This window comes from Equus caballus, chromosome 17 (assembly GCF_041296265.1).
Source record: "Equus caballus isolate H_3958 breed thoroughbred chromosome 17, TB-T2T, whole genome shotgun sequence".
NCBI classification, from domain to species: Eukaryota; Metazoa; Chordata; class Mammalia; order Perissodactyla; family Equidae; genus Equus; species Equus caballus.
This window is the reverse complement of record NC_091700.1, coordinates 39,404,489-39,427,452: the sequence shown is the minus strand read 5'-3', so window position 1 is coordinate 39,427,452 and position 22,964 is coordinate 39,404,489. Positions and strand designations below refer to the sequence as shown.

The 22,964-nt window shown below is 37.5% G+C and overlaps 1 protein-coding gene and 1 pseudogene across 2 annotated transcripts in view; one reads left to right on the top strand and one right to left on the bottom strand.

The window, feature by feature from the left end:
• The window catches only part of LOC106781207 (phosphatidylinositol 3,4,5-trisphosphate 3-phosphatase TPTE2-like), a 116,695-nt pseudogene that overhangs the window by 47,843 nt on the left and 45,888 nt on the right, over window positions 1–22,964 (top strand).
• The window catches only part of LOC138918377 (mitochondrial ornithine transporter 1-like), a 64,717-nt gene continuing 55,892 nt past the window's right edge, over window positions 14,140–22,964 (bottom strand). Inside the window, exons 4-5 of one of the 2 annotated variants that reach the window (XR_011427707.1) lie at window positions 18,647–18,713; window positions 14,140–14,256 (exon numbers count right to left, since the gene is read on the bottom strand). Coding sequence is in view for 1 of the 2 variants with exons in the window: in XM_070239637.1 (XP_070095738.1) it covers window positions 18,709–18,713 (5 nt within the window). In the remaining variant the exon portion in view is untranslated. Of the gene's footprint in view, window positions 14,257–18,591; window positions 18,714–22,964 lie in introns of those variants that run through there. The other variant, XM_070239637.1, reaches the window with a different exon arrangement.

The following is a 22,964-nucleotide window of genomic DNA, read 5'->3' as shown; positions in this document are numbered from 1 at the left end:
AAGAATACGTGGTATATATACACAATGAAATACTACTCAACCATAAGAAATGATGAAATCTGGCCATTTGTGACAACATGGATGGACCTTGAGGGTATGATGCTAAGTGAAATAAATCAGAGGGAGAAAGTCAAATACCATATGATCTCACTCATAGGTAGAAGAGAAAAACGACAAACAAACACATAGCAACAGAGATTGGATTGGTGATTAGCAGAGGGGAAAAGGGAAGGAGGAGGGCGAAAGGGGTGATCAAGCACGTGTGTGTGGTGATGGATTATAATTAGTCTTTGGGTGGTGAACATGATGTCATCTACAGAGAATTCAAAATATATTATGATGTACACCTGAAGTTTATATGTTGTTATAAACCAATGATACTGCAATTAAAAAAATGAAAAAAAATTTAAAAAATAACTTGAAAAATTTTTTTTTAAAAAGTAAAGACAAAAAGAGGGAGATTGGCAATGGATGTTAGCTCAGGGCAAATTGTCCTCTGCAAAAAAAAAAAAAAGAGAGAGAGAGAGAGAATACTCAGGTTATATTGTTATCACATACTGATGTTTTTGCATAACCCCAGTGAAGAGGGCAGGTTGTCTAAAAGCAAATAATATTTGTGAAATGGTGAATATTCATCATGATTTTATGAAGTTGACAGATGGAAAGTGCATTTTGAATGTGTTTCATTTCATAGATGAGGAAATTAAATTATAGAGTGATTAAATTACCTAATTCAGTGGTTTGGGTGAAGGAGAGTCTTGATTTTCAGTGATATAGCCAAATATCTTTTTTTTATTTTGAGGAAGTTTAGCCCTGCAGTAACACCTGCCACCAATCCTCCTCTTTTTTGCTGAGGAAGACTGGCCCTAAGCTAACATCCGTTCCCATCTTCCTCTAGTTTACATGTGGGATGCCTGCCACAGCATGGCTTGACAAGCAGTGCGTAGGTCCTCACCCAGGGTCCAAACTGGCAAACCCCAGGCTACTGAAGTGGAATGTGTGAACTTAACCACTGCACCATCTGGCTGGCCCCCAAATATCTTTTTAAAAATGAACTTGAGAAAAGCAAAAATAATTCTACTAATCCAACTATATCAATAGTCTAAAACTTGAAGTATGACTGGGCTAAACATACCAATTAAAAGACAGAGACTAATTTCTTTGATAACAAAACAAGACCCAACTATATGTTATCTGTAAGAAACCAACTTTAAATGTAAAGACCAAGGTAGATTAGAAGTAAAAGAATGGAGAAAAATATGCCATGATAACATAATTAAAAGACAGTGGGAATAGCTATTTTAACTTCAGACATAACAGACTTCAGAGCAAGCAAAATTATTGGGGATTAAGAGGGACATTAAATGATGATAACAGAGTTAATTCTCTAGGAAGACGTAGCAGTTCTAATGTGTATGCACCTGACAACAGAACATCAAAATATGTGAGGCAAAAACTGATAGAACCGCAAAGAGAAATAGACAAAGCCACTATTATAGTTGGAGATTTTAACACTCCTCTATCAGTATTTGATAAATCCAGCAGGCGAAAAGTCAGTAAGGGTATAGTGGTACTGAACATCACCTTCAGTCAATTGGATCTAATTGATACTTACAGAATACTTCATTTAACAAGAGCAGAATACACATTTTTCTCAAGCTCACATGGAAGATTCACCAAGCTAGATCACGTACTGGTCCATAACACACATCTTAACAAATTTAAAGAAATAGGGATCATTCAAAGTATGCTGTCAGACCACAGTGGAATTAAATTAGAAGTCAGTAAGAGAAAGATAGCTTGAAAATCACAAAATTCTGGGAGATTAAACAGCACACTTCTCAATAACACATTAGTCAAAGTAGAAGTCTCAGAGAAATTTTAAAATATTTTGAACTAAATGAAAATGAAAAAACAACCAATCAAAACTTGTGGGATGCAGCAAAACCAGTGCTTAGAGGAAAATTTATAGCATTGAATGCATACATTAGAAGAGATGAATACATTAGATTCTAATGCATACGTTAGAATACCTTTAATAATATTATTAAAATCAATAATCTAGGCTTCCAATTTAGGAAGCTAGAGAAAGAAGAGCAATATAAACTTTAAAAAAATAGGAGAAAAGAAATAATAAAAATTAGAGCAGAAATCCATGAAATTGAAAGCAAGAAAACAATAGAGAAAATCAACAAAACCAAAAGCTGTTTCTTTGAAAATATCAATAAAATTAATATCTCTCTGGAGAGATAACCAGGAACAAAAGAGAGAAGTTACAAATTACTAATATCAGAAATGAAAGAGGGATTATCGTGATTGATCGTATGGACATTAAAGGGATAATACAGGAATAATGTGAACAACTCCATAAGCCCACAAATTTTATAGCTTATATGAAATTGAGGAATTCTTTAAAAGACACTACCAAAACTCACAAGGAGGAATAGATAGTCTGAATAGACCCACGTCTGTTAAAGAAATTAAATCAATAATTGAAAACCTTCCAAAACAGATACTAGACCTAGATGATTTCACTTGTCAATTCCACCAAACACGTAAGGAAGAAGTGATATCAGTTCTCTAAAATCTGTTGCAGAAAATAAAAGAACAGGGAACACTTCCTTATTCATTCTATGAGGCTAGCATTACCCTAATACTAAAATCAGACAAAGAAATTACAAGAAAAGAGAACTACAGACCTGTATCTCTCATGAACATAAACGTAAAAACTCTCAAGAAAATTAAGTCCTACAATGTATATAAACAGTTGTGCACTGAGATCAAGTGAGATTTATCCCAAGTAAGCAAGGCTGGCTCAAAATTTGAAAATTAATGTAATCCATCATATCAAAAGGTCAAAGGAGAAAAATTACATCATATCAATTGATGCAGAAAAAGCATATGACAAACTCCAACACTCATTCGTGATAAAAACTCCCAGCAAACTAGGAATAGGGAGGAACTTCCTTAACTTGACGAAAAAACATCTACAAAAGGCCTACAGCTAGGAGGATTGACAGCATATCACGGTGGAGTGAGCCCTTCCCTTAGACTCTCCCCCCCCAAGATACTATGAAAAGGACACTCATAAACCAACAGAAGACATTCAATTCATACAACACAATAGATGTCTGAGAGATCTATGTAGCCATACGTCTGAAATTGGAAGTGCTGGACCCCCTGGGGGGTAGCAGAAGGAGGTAAGGGGATCGCCTCTCTCTCCCCAAACAGAAGTGATCTAGGGTGTGGGACTGCGTGCAGCTCTGAAAAGAGAGGGGGGAGGGGGCAGAACTCCATGGGAATGCCTTTGCCCTTGGAGTGTCCTCCCAGCCCATGGGAAAGCTCCACACCAAGGAGGCTAAGCAATAACAAGGACATCTTCACTAAGCTGAGCAGCCCAGGAAGGGAGACAGCGAGTGCAGAAGGAGAGCACCCCAGGATTGCGCACACAAAAGAAAGTGACCCTTCCCCTATCTGTCACTCCAGCTCAGACAGTGGGCCAGAGAAAGGGACTCCCACAAGAGTGCCTGCGTATACATGTATAAAGCAGAGGTGGCCAGTGAGCAAATGCAGACAGGCCCTGTCAGCATAGCATCTAAAGGACAGGCACAGCTGCCAGGGATTGAGATGGGCTCAGAATACTCAGCTCCTGCCCACCCCTAGTGGCAGCAGGTGGAAGCTACACTATGCAAAAGCACAAACCTACCTCACCAAATAGGATGAAGAGGTATATTAACACTCTAGACCAGAAGGGAAATGACAAGCACCCAGAAATCAATCCTGAAGGCACAGAAATGTACAAGCTAAATGACAGAGAAGCAAAAATGGCTATCATAGAAAAGCTCAACAAATTACAGGAAAACTCAGAAAGATAGCTCAATGAAATCAGGAATAAAATTAATGAACAGAGGGATTTCTTCACAAATCAGATTGAAAGTATAAAAAAAAATCAGAAATGTTGAAGATGTAAAACACAAAGAATGAAAGAAAAATCTGGAGTCCTTAAATAACAGAGCTGATATTGTGGAGGACAGAATTAGTAATTTAAAGGACAGAAATATAGAAATGCTTCAGATGGAGGAGAGAGAACTAAGACTGAAAAGAAATGAAAAAGTTCTCCAAGAAATATCTGACTCAATTAGGAAATGCAACATAAGGGCTATAGGTATTCCAGAGGGAGAAGAGAAGGAGAAAGGAGCAGAGAGCTTGTTCAAAGGAATAATAGCTAAGAACTTCCCAAACCTGGGGAAGGAGCTGGAATTACAAGTAAAAGGAGCCAGTCGGACTCCTAATTACATCAGTGTAAAAAGACCTTCTTCAAGGCATATATCAGTAGAACTGGCAAAAAACAATGACAAAAAAATATATTAAGGGCAGCAAGGCGGAAGATAATAACCTACAAGGGAACCCCTATCAAGCTTTCAGCAGAAACCTTACAGGCTGGGAGAGAGTGGAATGATACATTCAAAATTCTGAAAGACAAAAACTTTCAGCCAAGAATACTCTACCCAGTGAAAATATCCTTCAGATATGATGGAGAAGTCAAAACTTTCCCAGAAACAAAAGCTAAGAGAGTTCATTGCCACAAGAGCCCCTCCCTACAAGAAATGATCAGGAAGGCCCTCATACCTCAAAAAAAGAGAAAAGTTTACAAAGGCTTGAGCAAGGAGATAAATAGGCAGATAAAATCAGAAAATTGCAGGTATCAGAACAGGTTAGTAAATAATTATAACGTTCAAGATAAAGGGAAGGAAAACATCAAAAATAACTATAATCACTTTGTTTTACCCACAAACTCACAACACAAAACGGAATAAAGTGTGACAACAATAACTTAGATGGGGAAGAATAAAGGGATAGAGCTTGCTTAGACTAAAGAAATAAGAGCTATCAGAAAATAGACTGTCTCACTACAAGATCTTTTATACTAACTTCACAGTAACCACTAAACAAAAAATCAGAACAGAGACACAAATGATAAACAGTGAGAAAACGATCCTAGAGAACCACCAAACTGAATTGCAGGTCTGAATAAATGGGAGAAGAAACAAGGAAAATAAAGAACAACTGGAAAACAAGTGATAAAATGGCAGCATTAAGACCTCATATATCAATAATTGCTCTAAGTGTAAATGGATTGAATTGTCCACTCAAAAGACACAGAGTGGCTGGATGGATTGAAAACCAAGACCCAACAATATGCTGCCTCCAGGAAACACATCTCACTTCTAAAGATAAACACAGGCTCAGAGTGAAGGGATGGAGGATGATACTCCAAGCTAATGGCAAACAAAAGAAAGCAGATGTCGCCATACTTGTATCAGACAAAGTAGACTTTAAGATAAAAAAAGGCAATGAGAGACAAAGAGGGGCAGTATATAATGATAAAAGGGACACTCCACCAAGAAGATATAACTCTTGTAAATATAGATGCACCTAACATGGGAACACCGAAGTGCATAAAGCAACTATTAACAAACCTAAAAGGAGATATCAACAGCGACACAATAATAGTAGGGGACGTTAACGCTCCACTTACATCAGTGGATAGATCATCCAGAGAGAAAGTCAACAAGGAAGTAGTGGAATTAAATGAAAAACGAGACCAGATGGACTTAATAGGTATATACGGAACACTCCATCCAAAACCAACAAAATACACATTCTTCTCAAGTGCACATGGAACATTCTCAAAAATAGACCACATGTTTGAAAACAAGGCAAGCCTCAATAAATTTAAGAAGACCGAAATCATGTCAAGCATCTTTTCTGACCATAGTGCTATGAAACTGGAATTCAACTACAAGAAAAAAGCTGGGAAAGTGACAAATAAGTGGAGACTAAACAACATACTACTGAACAACCAATGGATCATTGAAGAAATTAAAGGAGAAATCAAAAACATCTAGCAACAAATGAAAATGAAAATACACCAATACCAACTCATATGGGATAAAGCAAAAGCAGTCCTCAGAGGGAAATTCATAGCAATACAGGCCCACCTTAACAAACAAGAAAAATCTCAAATAAGCAATCTTAAAGTACACCTAACAGAATTAGAAAAAGAAGAACAAACAAAGCCCAAAGTCAGCAGAATGAGGGAAATAATAAAAAGTAGAGTGGAAATAAATGAAATTGAAATAAACAAAAAAATTACTGTAGAAAGGGTCAATGAAACTAAGAGCTGGTTCTTTAAAAAGATAAACAAAATTGACAAACCCTTAGCCAGACTCACTAAGAAAAAAGAAGACTCAAATGAATAAAATTAGAAATTAAACAGGAGAAATTAACAACGGATACCGCAGAAATACAAAGGGTTATAAGAAAATACTATGAAAAAGTATATGCCAACAAATTGGACAATCTAGAGGAAATGGACAAATTCTTAGGCGTATACAACCTCTCAAAACTGAATCAAGAAGAAATAGATGATCTGAATAGACCAATCACAAGTAAAGAGATTGAAACAGTAATCAAAAACCTCCCCCAAAATAAAAGTCTAGGACCAGGTGGCTTCTGTGGAGAATTCTACCAAACATTCAAAGAAGATTTAATACCTACCCCTCTCAAACTATTCCAAAAAATTGAAGAAGATAGAACACTTCCTAACACATTTTGTAAGGCCAACATCACCCTGATCTCAAAGCCAGAAAAGAACAACACAAAGAAGGAAAATTACAGGGCAATATCGCTGATGGCCATAGATGCAAAAATCCTCAACAAAATATTGGCAGCCCAAATACAGCAATACATTAAAAGGATCATACACCATGATCAAGTGGGATTTATAGCAGGGACACAGGGAGGGTTCAACATCTGCAAATCAAGCAATGTGATGCACCACATTAACAAAATGAGGAATAAAAATCACATGATCATGTCAATAGACATAGAGAAAGCATTTGACAATATCCAACGTCCAATTATGATAAAAACTCGCAATAAAATGAGTATAGAAGGAAAGTGCTTCAACATGATAAAGGCCATATATGACAAACCCACAGCCAACATTATACTCAATGGGGAAAAACTGAAAGCCCTCCCTCTGAGAACAGGAACAAGACAAGGGTGCCCACTCTCACCACTCTTATTCAGCATAGTACTGGAGTTTTTGGCCAGGGCAATTAAGCAAGAAAAAGAAATAAAATGTATCCAAATTGCCAATGAGGAAGTGAAACACTTGCTGTTTGCAGATAATATGATTTTATATATCAAAAACTCTAAAGAATCCATCAGAAAACTGTTAGAAATAATCAACAACTACAGCAAAGTTGCAGGGTACAAAATCAACTTACAAAAATCAGTTGCATTTCTATACTCTAATGATGAACTAACAGAAGGAGAACTCCAGAATACAATCCCATTTGTAACCACAATAAAAAGAATAAATTATGTAGGAATAAATTTAACCAAGGAAAACTGTAAGACATTATTGGAAGAAATTGATGATGTCATAAAGAAGTGGAAAGAGATTCCATGCATATGGATTAGAAAAATAAACATAGTTAAAATGTCCACAGTATCTAACGCAATCTACAGATTCAGTGCAATCCAAATCAGAATCCCAATGATGTTCTTCATGAAAAGAGAACAAAGAATCCCAAAATTCATAATGAGCAAGAAAAGACCCTGAATAGCTAAAGCAACCCTGAGAAAAAAGAACAAAGCTGTAGGCATCACAATCCCTGACTTCAAAGCATACTACAAAGCTATAGTAATCAAAACAGCATGGTACTGGTACAAAAACAGACACACAGATCAGTGGAGCAGAATTGAAAGCCCAGAAATAAAACCGCACATCTATGGACAGCTAATCTTTGACAGAGGAGCTAAGAACATACAATGGAGAAAGGAAAGTCTCTTCAATAAATGGTGTTGGGGAAACTGGACAGCCACATGAAAAGAATGAAAGTAGACCCTTATCTTACAGCATACACAAAAATTAACTCAAAATGGATTAAAGACTTGAAGGTAAGATGTGAAACCATAAAACTCCTAGAAGAAAACATAGGCAGTGCACTCTTTGACATCAGTCTTAGAAGGATCTTTTTGAATACCAGTCTACTTGGGCAAGGGAAACAAAAGAAAAAATAACCAAATGGGACTTCATCAGACTAAAGAGCTTCTGCAAGACAAAGGAAACCAGGAACAAAATGAAAGGGCAACCCACCAACTGAGAGAAGATATTTACAAATCATGTATGCGACAAGGGTTTAACTCCAAAATATATAAATAACGCCTACAAGTCAACAACAAAAAAACAAACAACCTGATCAAAAAATGGGCAGAGGATATAAACAGACATTTTTCCAAAGAAGATATACAGATGGCCAACAGGCACATAAAGAGATATTCAACATCACTAATCATTAGAGAAATACAAATCAAAACTACAATGAGATATTACCTAACACCTGTAAGAATGGCTATAATTAACAAGACAAAAAATAACAAATGGAAGACAATGTGGAGAAAAGGGAACCCCCATACACTGCTGGTAGGAATGCAAACTGCTCTAGCCACTATGGAAAACAGTATGGAGATTTCTCAAAAAATCCAAAATATATATACCATATGACCCAGCTATCCTGCTACTGGGTATTTATCCAAAGAACTTGAAATCAACAATTCAAAGAGACTTATGCACCCCTATGTTCATTGCAGCATTATTCAAAATAGCCAAATGTGGAAGCAACCCAAGTGCCTGTCAACTGACGATAAAGAAGATGTGGTATATATACATTGTATATATATATGTATATATATACATTGTATATATATATGTGTGTGTGTTTGTGTGTATATATATATATATGCAATGGAATACTACTCGACCATAAAAAAAGACAAAATCATCCCATTTGCAACAATGCGGATAGACCTTGATGGTATTATGTTAAGCAAAATAAGGCAGACAGATAAAGACGAACAGTGTATGATTTCACTCATATGTGGAAGATAAACAAACACATGGACAAAGAAAACAGATTAGTGGTTACCACAGGGGAAGGAACTTGGGGATGGACATAAAGGGCAAAGGGTCACAAATATATGGTGACTGACAAAGAAAAATGTAAAACTGAAATTTCACAATGTTATAAACTATTATGACCTCAATAAAATAAAAATAAAAAAATTTAAAAAGGGATTAGAAAGTTAAAAAAAAATCCACAGGTACCATCATACTTGATGGTGAGAAACTTGATAAGATCAGGTACAAGGCAAGGATATCCCCCTTCACCACTCCTTTTCAACATCATACTGTAAGTCCTAACTAATGCAGTAAGAAGGAAACAAAAGTATGCAGATTGGAACAGAAGAAATAAAACTGTCTTTGTTCACATGTGACATGATTATCTCTGTAGAAAATCGAAAATAATTTACAAAGAACCTTCTGGAATAATAAGAAATTATAGCAGAGTTTCAAGAACAAGGTTAATATACAAAAGTTGATTGCTTTCCTTTATACCAGCAATGAATAATTGGAATTTGAAACAAGCACACCACCATTTACATTAGCACCAAAAAATTGAAATACTTAGGTACAAATCTAACAAAATAATGTGTAAAATCTATATGAGGAAAACTACATAACTGATTAATGAAATCAAAGAAGATCTAAATAAATGGGAAGATGTTCCATGTTCATGGATAGGAAGACTCAATATTGTTAAGATGTCAATTCCTTCAACTTGTAGTTGAGTGCAATCTGAATCAAAATCCTGAAAAGTCATTTTTTTCAATATTGACAAACTAATTCTAAAGTTTATGTGAAAAGGCAAAAGACCCAGAATAGCCAACACAATATTGAAGAAGAATAGCAAAGTCAGAGGACTGACAATACCTGACTTAAGTCTTTCTATAAAGCTACAGTAATCAAGGTAGAGTGGTATGGGTGAGAGAATATACAAGTAGATCAAAGGAACAGAATAGAGAGCCCAGAAATAGGCCCACACAAATATAGACATCTTGTCTTTGATAAAGGAGCAAAGGCACTCAATCCAGTGGAGAAAGGATGGTCTTTTCAACAAATGTTGCTGGAAGAACTGGACATCTATGTGCAAGAAAAAAAAAAAATCTAGGCACAGACCTTACACACTTAACAAAACTTAACTCAAAATGGATCACGGACGTAAATATAAAATGCAAAACCGTAAAACTCCTAGAAGATAACACAGGAAGAAACCAGATGGCCTTTGATACAGCAATGATTTTATATATAACACCAAAAATAAAATCATGAAAGAAAATACAGACAACTTGGATTTCATTAAAATTTAAAACTTCTGCTCTGTGAAAGACACTATCAAGAGAATGAGAAGACAAGTCAGCCACAGACTAGAAGAAATTATTTGCAAAAGACGTATCTGGTAAAGGGCTTTTATTGAAGGTATACAAAGAACTCTTAAAAATCAACAATCAGAAAACGAAAGTACTCAAAAAATGGACAAAAGATCTGAACAGATACCTCACCAAAGAAGATATACAAATGCCAAATAAGCTTATGAGAAGATGCTCAACATCATATGTCACTCAGGAATTGCAAATTAAGACAAGAAGATACTACTATCCACCTATTAGAATGGTCAAGATCTGAATATTGAAAACACCAAATGCTGTCAAGGATAAGGAGCAACAGGAATTCTCATTCACTGTTGGTGAAAATGCAAAATAGTATAGCCACTTTGGAAGACATTTTGGCAATTTCTTACAAAGCAAAACATAGTCTTATCAGATGATTCAGCAGTTGTGCTCCTAATGAGTTTCAACCCCGAAATGAGTTGAAAAGTTATACCTACACAAAAACCTCCACCCAAATTTGATAGCAGCTTTATTCATAATTGCCAAAAATCGGAAGCAACCAAGACATCACAGAAGAATAGATAACCTGTAATGCCTATATACAATGGAAAATTATTCACCAAGCAATTTAAAAAAAGTAAAAGAATCTATCAAGCCACAAAAGGAAATAGAGGAACCTTAAATCCTTGCATAAGTACTAAGTGAAAGGAGGCAGTCTGCTAAGGCGATATACTTTAGGATTCCAACTATATGACACTGTGGAAAAGGTAAAACTATAGAGACAGTGAAAAGATCAGTGGTTTCTAGGAATTGGAGTGGGGGGCAAAGGGATGAATATGTAGAGTACAGGGGATTTTTAGGGCAGTACAGTTATTCAGTATGATGCTGTTATGATGGATACATGACATTATGCATTTGGAAAAACCAATAGACTTGTTCAACACGAAGAATGAACACCAATGTCAACTATGGATGTTAGTTAACAATAATGTGTAAATACTGATTCATCAGTTATAACAAATATACCAGATGAATGCAAGATATTAGTGATAGGAGAAGCTGTGAGGGAGAAGGGGGGTATATGGAAACTCTCTGTACTTTCTGCTTAATTTTTCTGTAAACCTAAACTTATTTTTTAAAAAAGTCTACTTAAAAAAATGTGCAAGACGAAAAATCATTCAGATCATGTGCTCTACTTCCAATTCATAAAATCTTGAAAACGTAATTTAGGCAGATCCTAATCTAGCTACTTGTTTCTGCCCTACCAAATGGCAACCAGGGATTAGCCCTTGCCATTGAAATTCTCATTGTTCTGGCATTTTCTTTCCATTGTCTTTGTATCATCTCATCAACTTACCTGGATCCACCACCTCATCCCTACACTCTTGTGTCTCCCTCTTTCTCTCTGTGTCTCCCTCTTCCCAAATTTATTCAATGATGACCAGAATGGTAGAGAAAATGGGAAGGAAGGAAGGAAGAACATTTAATCATGATTGCTGCTTCTCCCTTGCTTGCTTCCTTCTGTTTCCAATAAATACACACAGGCACACACACACATGCACACGCACACACACACACACACCCCAAGAGGCTTGCTTACAGGTGCCACTGTGGTAACCCCTTCAGTTCCTGTCACATTCCTTCAAATTTGTCATGTGTGACTTTTTGTGCCTGAAATTCCTGTCAGGAAAGAGGAATGATTTCCTCTTGAAAAAAGGAATCACTTCCTGTTATTATTTCCTTCCTCATTGTCTGGCTTTATTTTTTGCATATTCTTTTTGTTCTTTGACAGAAATAAGAATGCTTTAGTAGCCTTTTCAGAGTCCTCTAGCCAGATCATCAACAATAGGTGAGTTGATTTTCTGTCATCTGAGTGGGAAAACCATTTGGGAGCATTGGTGACAATACAGAATGTCCGTGATAGCCTGTCAGCTTCTATATATAACTTTTTTCTTTTTTGGATCAAGAAGGACCAGGTCAAAAGAGAGAGAACACTTACTATTTGTGTGTTCGTGAACTTTAGGGATTACTAGTGAAAATCCTTAGGGAACTATTAGAGTACCTGTGTATATCTTTCTGCTAGTGTGGGTCAAGGGAGAAAACACTATTTGGAAGCACAAAGGTAGTAGCGGTGGACAGGGAGCAGAGGAGCCCTCAGCAGAAACTAAAAGAGATAATAGACTTGAGATCTGTCCCTTACCCTCCAGAGCTCTGCCACAATGGGAGGCTGGTATCCCAAACCCAAACCAACCATCATACTGGAGGTAGCCCCTGCCTCAGGCCGACAGTTACTTAACCCTATCTGAGGAGAAGGAAAGACATCCATGAAACATGAAGAGTAAGGAGGTGGTGGAGGGACTTGAAATCAGAAAATGAGATGGGATAAGAGGGATTCCTACCTACAAACTATAGCTGAATTTGAAGTAAATGTAATCACAAAAGGCAATTACACATTGGGGTTAAGTTTAGTAGTAAAGAAATGTTTTTAAATCTTGATCCATTAAGGATTCTTTTACAGGCCTAAGAATTTTATTACCATCATATGAAGCCTCAATTCTAGGGAAAGATGAAATATTTTCCAAATAACCAAATTACATGTGAACTTACAGGGTTCAACCATTTTGTAAGTTATAGAGAAATTGTAGCTAATTTGAATGAGAAAAGTGAGTCTATGAAGTCACACGGTGTTTGATCATGTACATTTTAATCCTTTAGTTCTGATTGGAATAAATTGACATCAGTAACCACTGAGGAAGTCTCCAGCAAAAGGTGAGATTATAGATATATCTGTAAAGATACACACACAAAGTGAAGAGAGATTTCTATTTGGAAACAAGGAGAATGATAGCAGGGTGTCAGTGGATAACAATACAGAGTGTCTTTGACACTCTTTTGGAGTCATCTCACGGTAGCATCTGTAGGTAACTCTTTACCTTTTTGGACCCATTTGGATAAAAAAGGAACAAGTTATAAAAGGGATGCTTCTTCCCCTAAGTGTGTTTTGTCACCCTTAATTAGTAGCAGCCAAAACTCTTAAGAAACTATCAGATTGCCCACATGTGAGACTCTACTAGAGTGGACCAAGAGAGCACAGAATCTCATTTGGAGCAAGGAGACAAGGTAGCAGTGGACAGAGAACAGTGGAGCCCTCAGCAGAAAAGAATGGAGCTAATAGAGCCTGGATGTGTCAATGACCCTCCAGAGTTTTGCCACGGTGTGAGGCTAGTGCCCATACTCACTGTCATATTGGAAGGAGCCCCCCGCCCCTACCTTAGCCTGCAGTTGCTTGACCCTGAGGGTCAGAAAAGATATCTATGATGGTGAAAGCAAGAAAGTGATGGAGGGGCTTAAGAATTGGGAATTAAACGTGAGAAGAGGGATGGGTACCTACAAACTGAAGTGGAATTTGAAATAAATTCTACCACAAAAGGCTGTTACACACTAGGATTAGGGTAATTGTAAAGAACTTTGCTTGTATCTTGATGCATTAATTATTTACAGGCTAAAATTTTCATTACTACCTTATATAAAGCCTCATTTCTAATAAAAACTAACATACTAGATTTAGTTATATATACATGAATTTTTTTTTACAAGTGGATCAGAGTTTATTAAGTAGGGGGTGAAGAGGGTGTGGCACAAGTAGAAGTATGCAACACCCGAAGTGAACAGAATCTGAGATTCCTGAAAAAAAATCTGTCGATTACACAATTGGCCACTTGCTCCTCCATTGACACAGGGACTGGTCAGGGCAGATGAGGGAATAAATCCTGTGGCAGGACCAGTGTTTACTCCCAGGCTGGGAATAATCTCCACGGAGCTTTCAAGACCAAGCCAGGCTTGGGCAGAGACTTCATAGCTGATGAAGCTGGATCCAGCAAGGTGGCTGTGAGCGAGAAGCCCTGGGTGGCAATCTGGTTGTATATCATGAGCTGGCAGCACTGGCTCTGATCCCTAGGGAAGCAGTAGAGGTCATGGGTGAGGGCAGCCACCGTGCCCAGGCAGCCTATGGGTACCATTGGGTTCTTGCAGGTCTTGAGAAGGAACTTTTCCTTGAAGCTTTCTGGAGTGCTGTAGACACTGAGGCTAAAGCCCTCAACGACTAGATGCTGCGACAGTTCAAAGGGTGCCTCTGAAGTCATAAGGCTGGGAGCCCCCATGTCCCAGGCAACAGCAGTATGAGAAAACAGGGATGCTGAACTCCATCTCCTCTATATGTGAATTTGTAAAGATCAACCAGTTCATAAGCTGTAAAGTAATTACTGCTATTTGAATTAAAACAAACAAGTCTAAAATTAAAATGTGGTATCTGAATAGGTAACTCTTTAGTCCTTTAACACTGCTCTGAATGAATTAACATCAAAAAGCTATGAGGGGGCCACCCATGAAATTTGAGATATAAATGAATAAATAAAAATAAATATATATCTTTTTATATATACACATGTGTATTTATTTAGTTATATCAACACAGACATACAAACACATATACACAAACATAAATACAATGAAAGAAAGAGAGATAAATTTCCAAATTCATTCTTAGGAGTATCCTTGACAGTACAGTGTCTTTGACACTGTTTCTAAATCTTACCATAGCACCTTTAGGTAACTTTTCATCTTATTGGATTTGGTTGGATAAAAAAGGAACAGGTCATAAGAGGAATGCTTCTTCCTCCTAGTAACTACCACCCAAAAGTCTTAGAAAAATTTCAGAATGCTCCAAATAGGAGCATTCTGCCTTTGAGACTCTATAGATTGAGTGAAAGGGGGACAGAATCCAATTTAAGGCAAGGTGGAGGTAGCAGTGGACAAAGAGCAGAGGAGCCCTCATCACAAAGAAAGGAGCTAATAGAGTGGGATCTGTCCCTCACCCTCCAGAGTTCTGCTGCCATGTGAGGCTGGTGTCCTAGACCCAAACCCACCACCCAATAGAGGGAGTCCCCAACTCAGGCCTGCAGTCACTTAACCCTTTCTGAGGGCCAGGAAAAACAACCATGTTAGGTGAAAGTAAAGGTGAAGGAAGAACTTGAGAGGTAGGAAATTAGGTAGGAGAAGAGGGATGCACACCTGAGAATTGAAGTTGATTTTGAAATAAATTCCACCACAAAAGGTTGTTACACCATGGGTCAAGTTCAGTAGTAAAGAACTGTACTTAAATCTTGAGTAATTAACTTTTTTGGTAGGTCTAAAATATTCATTACAAACATATATAGTATCATTTCCAGGGAAAAGGAGATATTGGATTCCAAACAACTGATTTACATGTGAATTTTCTAAGAGTCAACCGGTTGATAAAATCAAGAGTAATTGTAGCTAATTTGAACTAAAAAAGTAAGTCTAGAAGTCGTGTGGTGCCTTACTATGTGTGTTTTTAATCCTTTAGCCCTGCACCAAGTGAACTGAGCACAGTATCTTCTGACAGCTTCTACGATGCCAAGTGAGCTATGACGAATAAATCTGTATATATGTGTCCGTATATGTGTAGACACACACACACACACACACATTCAGAGAAATTGATGTTTGGGATGTTCACTCTCAGGAGCACCTGGGAATACAGAGTTCCCTTCATATATTTTTAAAGCCCTCTCATGGTAAGCTTTAACGTGTAATATTTTTTGTCTTGAAATTGAGATAGAAAAGATGCACAGGTCATAAGGGAAGTCTTTTTAATCCTAGAATTTGTCACCCTTGATTACTGTGTATGAAATTCTACTAGAGATGGCAAGGAAGGAGAGAAACTTATTTGGAGCAAGGAGGAGTTAGCAGTGGACAGGGAGCCAGAGGAGGCCTTAGCAGAGAAGATTGGAGCTAATAGACTGGGATCTGTCCCCCATCCTCCAGAGTTCTGCTGCCGTGTGAGGCTGGTGTCCCAGACCCAAACCCACCCTAGTATAGAGGGAGTCCCTGACTCTGGCCTGCAGTGACTTGACCCTATCTGAGGGCCAGGAAAGACAGCCATGATCGAGGACAGTCAGGGGTGAAGGAGGGACTTGAGGAGCAGGAAATTAGGTAGGGGAAGAGGGATGCACACCTGCAAATTGAAGTCGATTTTGAAATAAATTCCACCACAAAAGGCTGTTACACCATGGGTCAAGTTCAGTAGTAAAGAACTGTACTTAAATCTTGAGTCATTAACTTTTTTGGTAGGTCTAAAATATTCATTACAAACCTATATAGTATCATTTCCAGGGAAAAGGAGATATTGGATTCCAAACTACTGATTTACATGTGAATTTTCTAAGAGTCAACCGGTTGATAAAATCAAGAGTAATTGTAGCTAATTTGAACTAAAAAAGTAAGTCTAGAAGTCGTGTGGTGCCTTACTATGTGTGTTTTTAATCCTTTAGCCCTGCACCAAGTGAACTGACCACAGTATCTTCTGAAACCTTCTACGATGCCAAGTGAGCTATGACGAATAAATCTGTATATATGTGTCCGTATATGTGTACATACACACACACACACACATTCAGAGAAATTGATGTTTGGGATGTTCACTCTCAGGAGCACCTGGGAATACAGAGTTCCCTTCATATATTTTTAAAGCCCTCTCATGGTAAGCTTCTACGTGTAATATTCTTTGTCTTGAAATTGAGATAGAAAAGACGCACAGGTCATAAAGGAAGTCTTTTTAATCCTAGAATTTGTCGCCCTTGATTACTGTGTATGAAATTCTACTAGAGATGGCAAGGAAGGAGAGAAACTTATTTGGAGCAAGGAGGAGTTAGCAGTGGACAGGGAGCCAGAGGAGGCCTTAGCAGAGAAGATGGGAGCTAATAGACTGGGATCTGTCCCCCATCCTCCAGAGTTCTGCTGCCGTGTGAGGCTGGTGTCCCAGACCCAAACCCACCCTAGTATAGAGGGAGTCCCTGACTCTGGCCTGCAGTGACTTGACCCTATCTGAGGGCCAGGAAAGACAGCCATGATCGAGGACAGTCAAGGGTGAAGGAGGGACTTGAGAAGCAGGAAATTAGGTAGCGGAAGAGGGATGCACACCTGCAAATTGAAGTTGATTTTGAAATAAATTCCACCACAAAAGGCTGGTACACCATGGGTCAAGTTCAGTAGTAAAGAACTGTACTTAAATCTCGAGTCATTAACTTTTTTGGTAGGTCTAAAATATTTGTTACAAACATATATAGCATTATATCTAGGGAAAAGGAGATATTGGATTCCAAATAACTGATTACATGTGAATTTTCTGAGTAAACCAGTTAATGACGTCAAGAGTAATTGTAACTAATTTGAACCAAAAAAGTAAGTCTGGAAGTCACGTGGTACCTTACTATGTGTGTTTTTAATCCTTTCACACTGTCCTGAGTAAATTGACAACAGAAACCGCTGATGAAACCTCTGATGAAATGTGAGATAGAAAGATAGATATATATAAACAGAAATATATATATATATATATATATACAGAGAGGGAGATGTATTGAGATTTGGGGGGTTTGTTTTCAGCAGCATGCATGACATTACAGAGTGTCCTTGACACTAGTTGGATAAAAGAGAAATAGGTCGTAAGAGGGTTGCTTCTTACCCCTTTTGTCACCCTTATTAGCAGCAAAAACCCTTAGAATGCTGTCAGATTGCCCATCTATAAGACTCTGCTAAAGTGGTCCCAGAGAGCAGGAAAACCTATTTGAAGCAAGGAGAAGTAATTCTGAAGGGGTTCAGGAGTAAAGAAATGTACGTGAACTTGATTCACTAAGTTGTTTTTCCTAGGACTCAGATCTTCATTACAAATATATAAAGTCTCATTTCTAGGGAAAAATTAACTATCAGTTTCAAGTAACTGATTAAAGTATTATTTTTTAGGACAAGTAGATTACAAGTTATTGAAAAATTGTAGCTAATTCTCATTTAAAAATAAGTCTAGAGAAACATGTAACGTCTTACTATGTGCATTTCTAATCCTTTAGCTGTGACTCAAATGAGTCGAAAACTATAACCCATGTTAGACCCATGCCTGAAAGGTGAGATGTAAATACATATATAGAAAGAGATGGGGGGATATTGACACTTGTGAAATCTGATTATTTATTGAATGGAGTCCTTATCTCAGGAAGTTGTTTGAATCCTGTCCAAGGAGGAGAAAAGATATCCATGATATGTGACAAGTAGAAGGTGGTAGAGGGACCCAGGTTCCAAATAACTAATTAACTTATAGTTTTTTAGAGTTCTATCAGTTTATGAATTGTAGAGCAATTGTACCTGATTTCAACCAAAACAGTAAGTATACAAAGTTACTTGGTTCTGACAATGTACATTTTCAATCTTTCACACTGGCCTGAATAAATTGATATCAGAAGTCTGTGATGGCTTTGATATGTCTTACCTGTCAATGAAGGTTCCATCCAGCAATACCGATGTCATTTGTTTGAGTCAGTGCTATATATATCAATCTTGAGAGAGAGAGAAAAAGAGAGTGAGAAAGACAGACAGACAGAGATGGAAAGAGAGAGAGAAAGAGAAACAGCTATTTGCAAAATTCAGTCTTGGAAGTGTCTATGGAAATACAGTGTTTCCTGGAGAATAATTCTAAAATTATTTCTAAAAAATTAGGTCTTCCAGTGAGCCAAATCATGTTTCCTCTGTCTTTTAGATTCAAAGGATTCTTTTTGTTGAAATAAATTTTTCATATCACTGTTCCATGTAGCACATTTCTAATGATATATTCTTGCATTTGTTGGTGGTTAAAGAATAAAGGAACAACTCTCCAGGCTCGATAATGGTACTGAGGACACTGACTTGTCTGATTCTTGTGGGTAAGTCAGTTTGGAATTTGGAGGGAGGGAGCAGTTGGTGGATCTCTTATCTTTGCAAAGATAGGGCTTGTGTTGAGGCAAGAAAGAAAAAGGAAAATTGTGGAAAGGTATCCAAATGTTTGGGAGGGGGGGTACACAATAATAACTAATTGAATTTGCAGATAAGTACCACGTGTAAAAAATGTATTTCCACATACTCACAAATAAATGTTCTTCTAGTTTGAAAATGTGAAAATAGACTTAGTAGATAATAATTTTATTATAAAGTTTCTTTCTTAACAAAGGATTGCAGAATGCTGTTTACCCTTCAACTGTATTCCTTTCCTGTTTTTCCTGGATATATACTGACTCTTGGTTTTGTTGATTTTGTCTATGAGGAAATGAGACTGATAGAAAAAGCAAATGTGTTCTGCTGAATAAAGCCCTCTTCATGATTATTGGAATTTTATTAATTTTGACTTGTTTCTGAGTAATCTTACTGAGAGTACTTCCTGCTGCACTGATCTTCAGGCATTTTTACCACAGACTCACAGCAAGGAAACAATAGATTCCTAAAATGGCATGTGTCTGAACTGCGGAAATATTCATGAGATTTTTCTTCTGCTCGTCTCTTGGACAGTTATTTAACCATTCACCAGCTTGTGTCAATGTTGGAGAGTGAGTAGTGCTGAAGAGGATATTAACTGATAACTTTTGCAATTTTTTTGTTGTCTGGACAAAGACAATATGGAAAATAAAAGAGTGACCAGTGAATACAAATAGTTCTTCAAATTACCCATTAATTTCCATTTTCTGTGACTTTTTTCACCATGGGCCATCAATGAAGAGTTCACTCTGTCACTTCATTAAATTTTATGTCTGCATATTAGCTGTATATCTTCTGCAGTGAGGCCGAGGGCTGGGGCAAAATTTGAATAGATTGAGCAAGGCAAGGATTTCCTTTTTCTTACCCCCTCCAAACAAAATAAAGTGGTTTTGTTTTGTTTTCTTAGTTACAAATGCTTATTGTATAGATACAAGTGACATTTGCGATAGTATCTGGGAGAAACACTGGTGTTTCAGACTAGGAGGATGGTTTTTGATTTGGAGTTTGACCTGGAAACAATGCTTGACTTTGACATCTAATATTCACTGGACACTCGGGAAGTCACTAAACCTCTTTAAACTTTAGATCATTCACCTGTAAACTGTAAAAATAATGCTATGTACAGTATCTATCTACTGGGTGTTGTAGAATAAAAAACTAATAATAAAGGTAAATTAGTATGTGTGAAAGTGCTTTTAAAGCTCTAAAGCACCACAAATAAGCTTTATGCTAAAAACCAAAAGTAACACAACAGTTCATTATTAGGAAAATCAGAAAATACAGACAAACAATAAATTCACCCATAAATAGCCATTCTTAATTTTTGATCCATGCCCTTCCAGGTTCTTTAGAGATATACATTTTTTGTTTATGGGTATGGTATCATATGTACCTTCTTTTTAAAAATAACCTTATTGCTCAGTGACGTATCACATATTTCTGTGTTAATAAATATACATATGCATTTACAACACTATATTTTCTTTAATTTCAGATTTTTTATTGTTGCCTGAAGTCCTACCAATAGCTAACTTTATTTATTTTTAAATTTACAACATTATTTTTAACAGCTATACAATACCTCATAGTGTAGATGTGTCATAGTTTATTTAAGTAATCAGATATCAATGGACATTTAAATTGTTTACAACTTTTTACTCATACAAAGAGTGATGAATATCTTTGAGACCAAACCTCTATATATTATTATTTCCTTATGATAAGTTCTCAGAAATGGAAATTGTGTCAAAAGGAATGCTTGTGGGGCTCTTGATATTGATATGCCCTCCCAAATCACAATATAAAAGTGTACGTTTCCTCCATTCCCATGAGTTTCATAGAACTTGTATTTCATTGTTTGCAAATTACCTTAGCCCATTTAAAATTGGGATATTAGGGGCTGGCCCCACGGCCAAGTGGTTAAGTTCATGCACTCCGCTGCAGGCAGCCCAGTGTTTCGTTGGTTCGAATCCTGGGTGCGGACATGACACTGCTCATCGAACCACACTGAGGCAGCGTCCCACATACCACAATTAGAAGGACTCACAATGAAGAATATACAACTATGTACCAGGGAGCTTTGGGGAGAGAAAAAAGAAAAAGATAGAATCTTTAAAAAAATAAACAAATAAATAAATAAATAAAATTGGGATGTTATCGGGGGGTGACGTCAGCAACATGGTGGCATGAGCTCACCCGGGACTCTCCCCTCCAAATTACAACCAAAAAGAGCAACTGCTTTCCAACCAAAAAAATAATTCCTAATAACAGAAATTGTCAGAGACCCACAGCAGCCAAATGCCGGAGGGTGGAGAGGCTGGAGCCACCCTCGGAGGAGCTGGAACTGGGTAGGAAAGAACTTTGCTCCCTCCCCTAGAGACTGGGATTTGCTGCTGTGGGTGAGGGAAGGAGTGGGGGAGGGGCCGCGCGTGTGGGGATCATCCAGGACTCCCACCGCCAGTGCAGTGGAAACCCTCTAACGGGGGAAAGCTTTTGCATGGGGGAACCCCAGCAAGCCAGGACCCTCGGAGACCAGAGAGCAAGAGCTGACCCCAATCCAGGTCAGCACGCAAGAGAAAGTGCCCCTCCTCCCCCAACCCACACTGCACGCGGCCATCGCAGCTGAAGGTAGAGGGCTCAGAATGCAAGGCTCTCGACCCCCATCTAGTGGCAACAGGCTGTAACTGCAACCAAATAATAGCATCATGTGCAAAAACTGCTCCTCTACCATCCAGCAATTTATAAAAGCTCCAGTCCAACAGGAAAACAATAAAAATACAGAAGTAGGTCCTGAGGACTTGGAAATACGTAAACTAAGTGAAGATGAGTTCAAAATAGCTATCATCAAAATATTCAATGAGGTAAAGGGAAATATAGAGAAACAAGTCAATGAGTTCTGGAGTTACTTCCCAAAAGAGATTGAAATTATAAAGAAGAATCAATTAGAAATACTAGAGGTGAAAAATACAATGGATCAGATAAAACAGGATACGGATTCTCTGAATGCCCGTGTAGACACCATAGAGGAGCAAATTAGCATAATCTAAGATAGACAGGCTGAATGGCTCCAGACAGAGGAAGAAGGGGAACTAAGAATTTAAAAAACTGAAGAAAATCTCAGAGAAATAGCTGACTCAATGAGAAAATGCAACTTAAGAATCATCGGAATTCCTGAGGGTGTGGAAAAGGAAAATGGAGCAGAAAGTATGCTCAACGAAATAATAGAAGAGAACTTCCCAAATCTAGGGATTGAGAGATAAATGTGTGTGAAGGAAGCTTTCAGATCTCCTAGATTTGTCAATGTAAAAAGACCTACTGCAAGGCATATAGTAGTAAAAATGGCAAAAATGAATGACAAAGAAAGAATACTCAGGGCAGCAAGGCAGAAGAAAATAACCTACAAAGGAACCCCTAGCAGACTTTCAGCGGGTTTCTCTACAGAAACCTTACAAGCTAGGAGAGATTGGAGTGGCATATTCAAAACTTTAGAGGATAAAAATCTTCAGGCAAGAATACTCTATCCAGCAAAAATATCCTTCAGATATGAGGGAGAAATTAAATCTTTTCCAGACAAACAAAAGCTAAGGGACTTCATAGTCACAAGACCTCCACTACAAGAAATCCTCAAGAAGGCTCTCATACCTGAGAAAAGATAAAAAGGGAGAAAGGGGTCACAAAACACAGAGTAGGGAGACAGATAGAATCTGAATAGGATAGCAAATATTCAACTATATCATTAGGATAAAGGGAAGGAAATCACCAAAGCAAAGACAATCTTATCACTCTAACCACAAACTCACAAC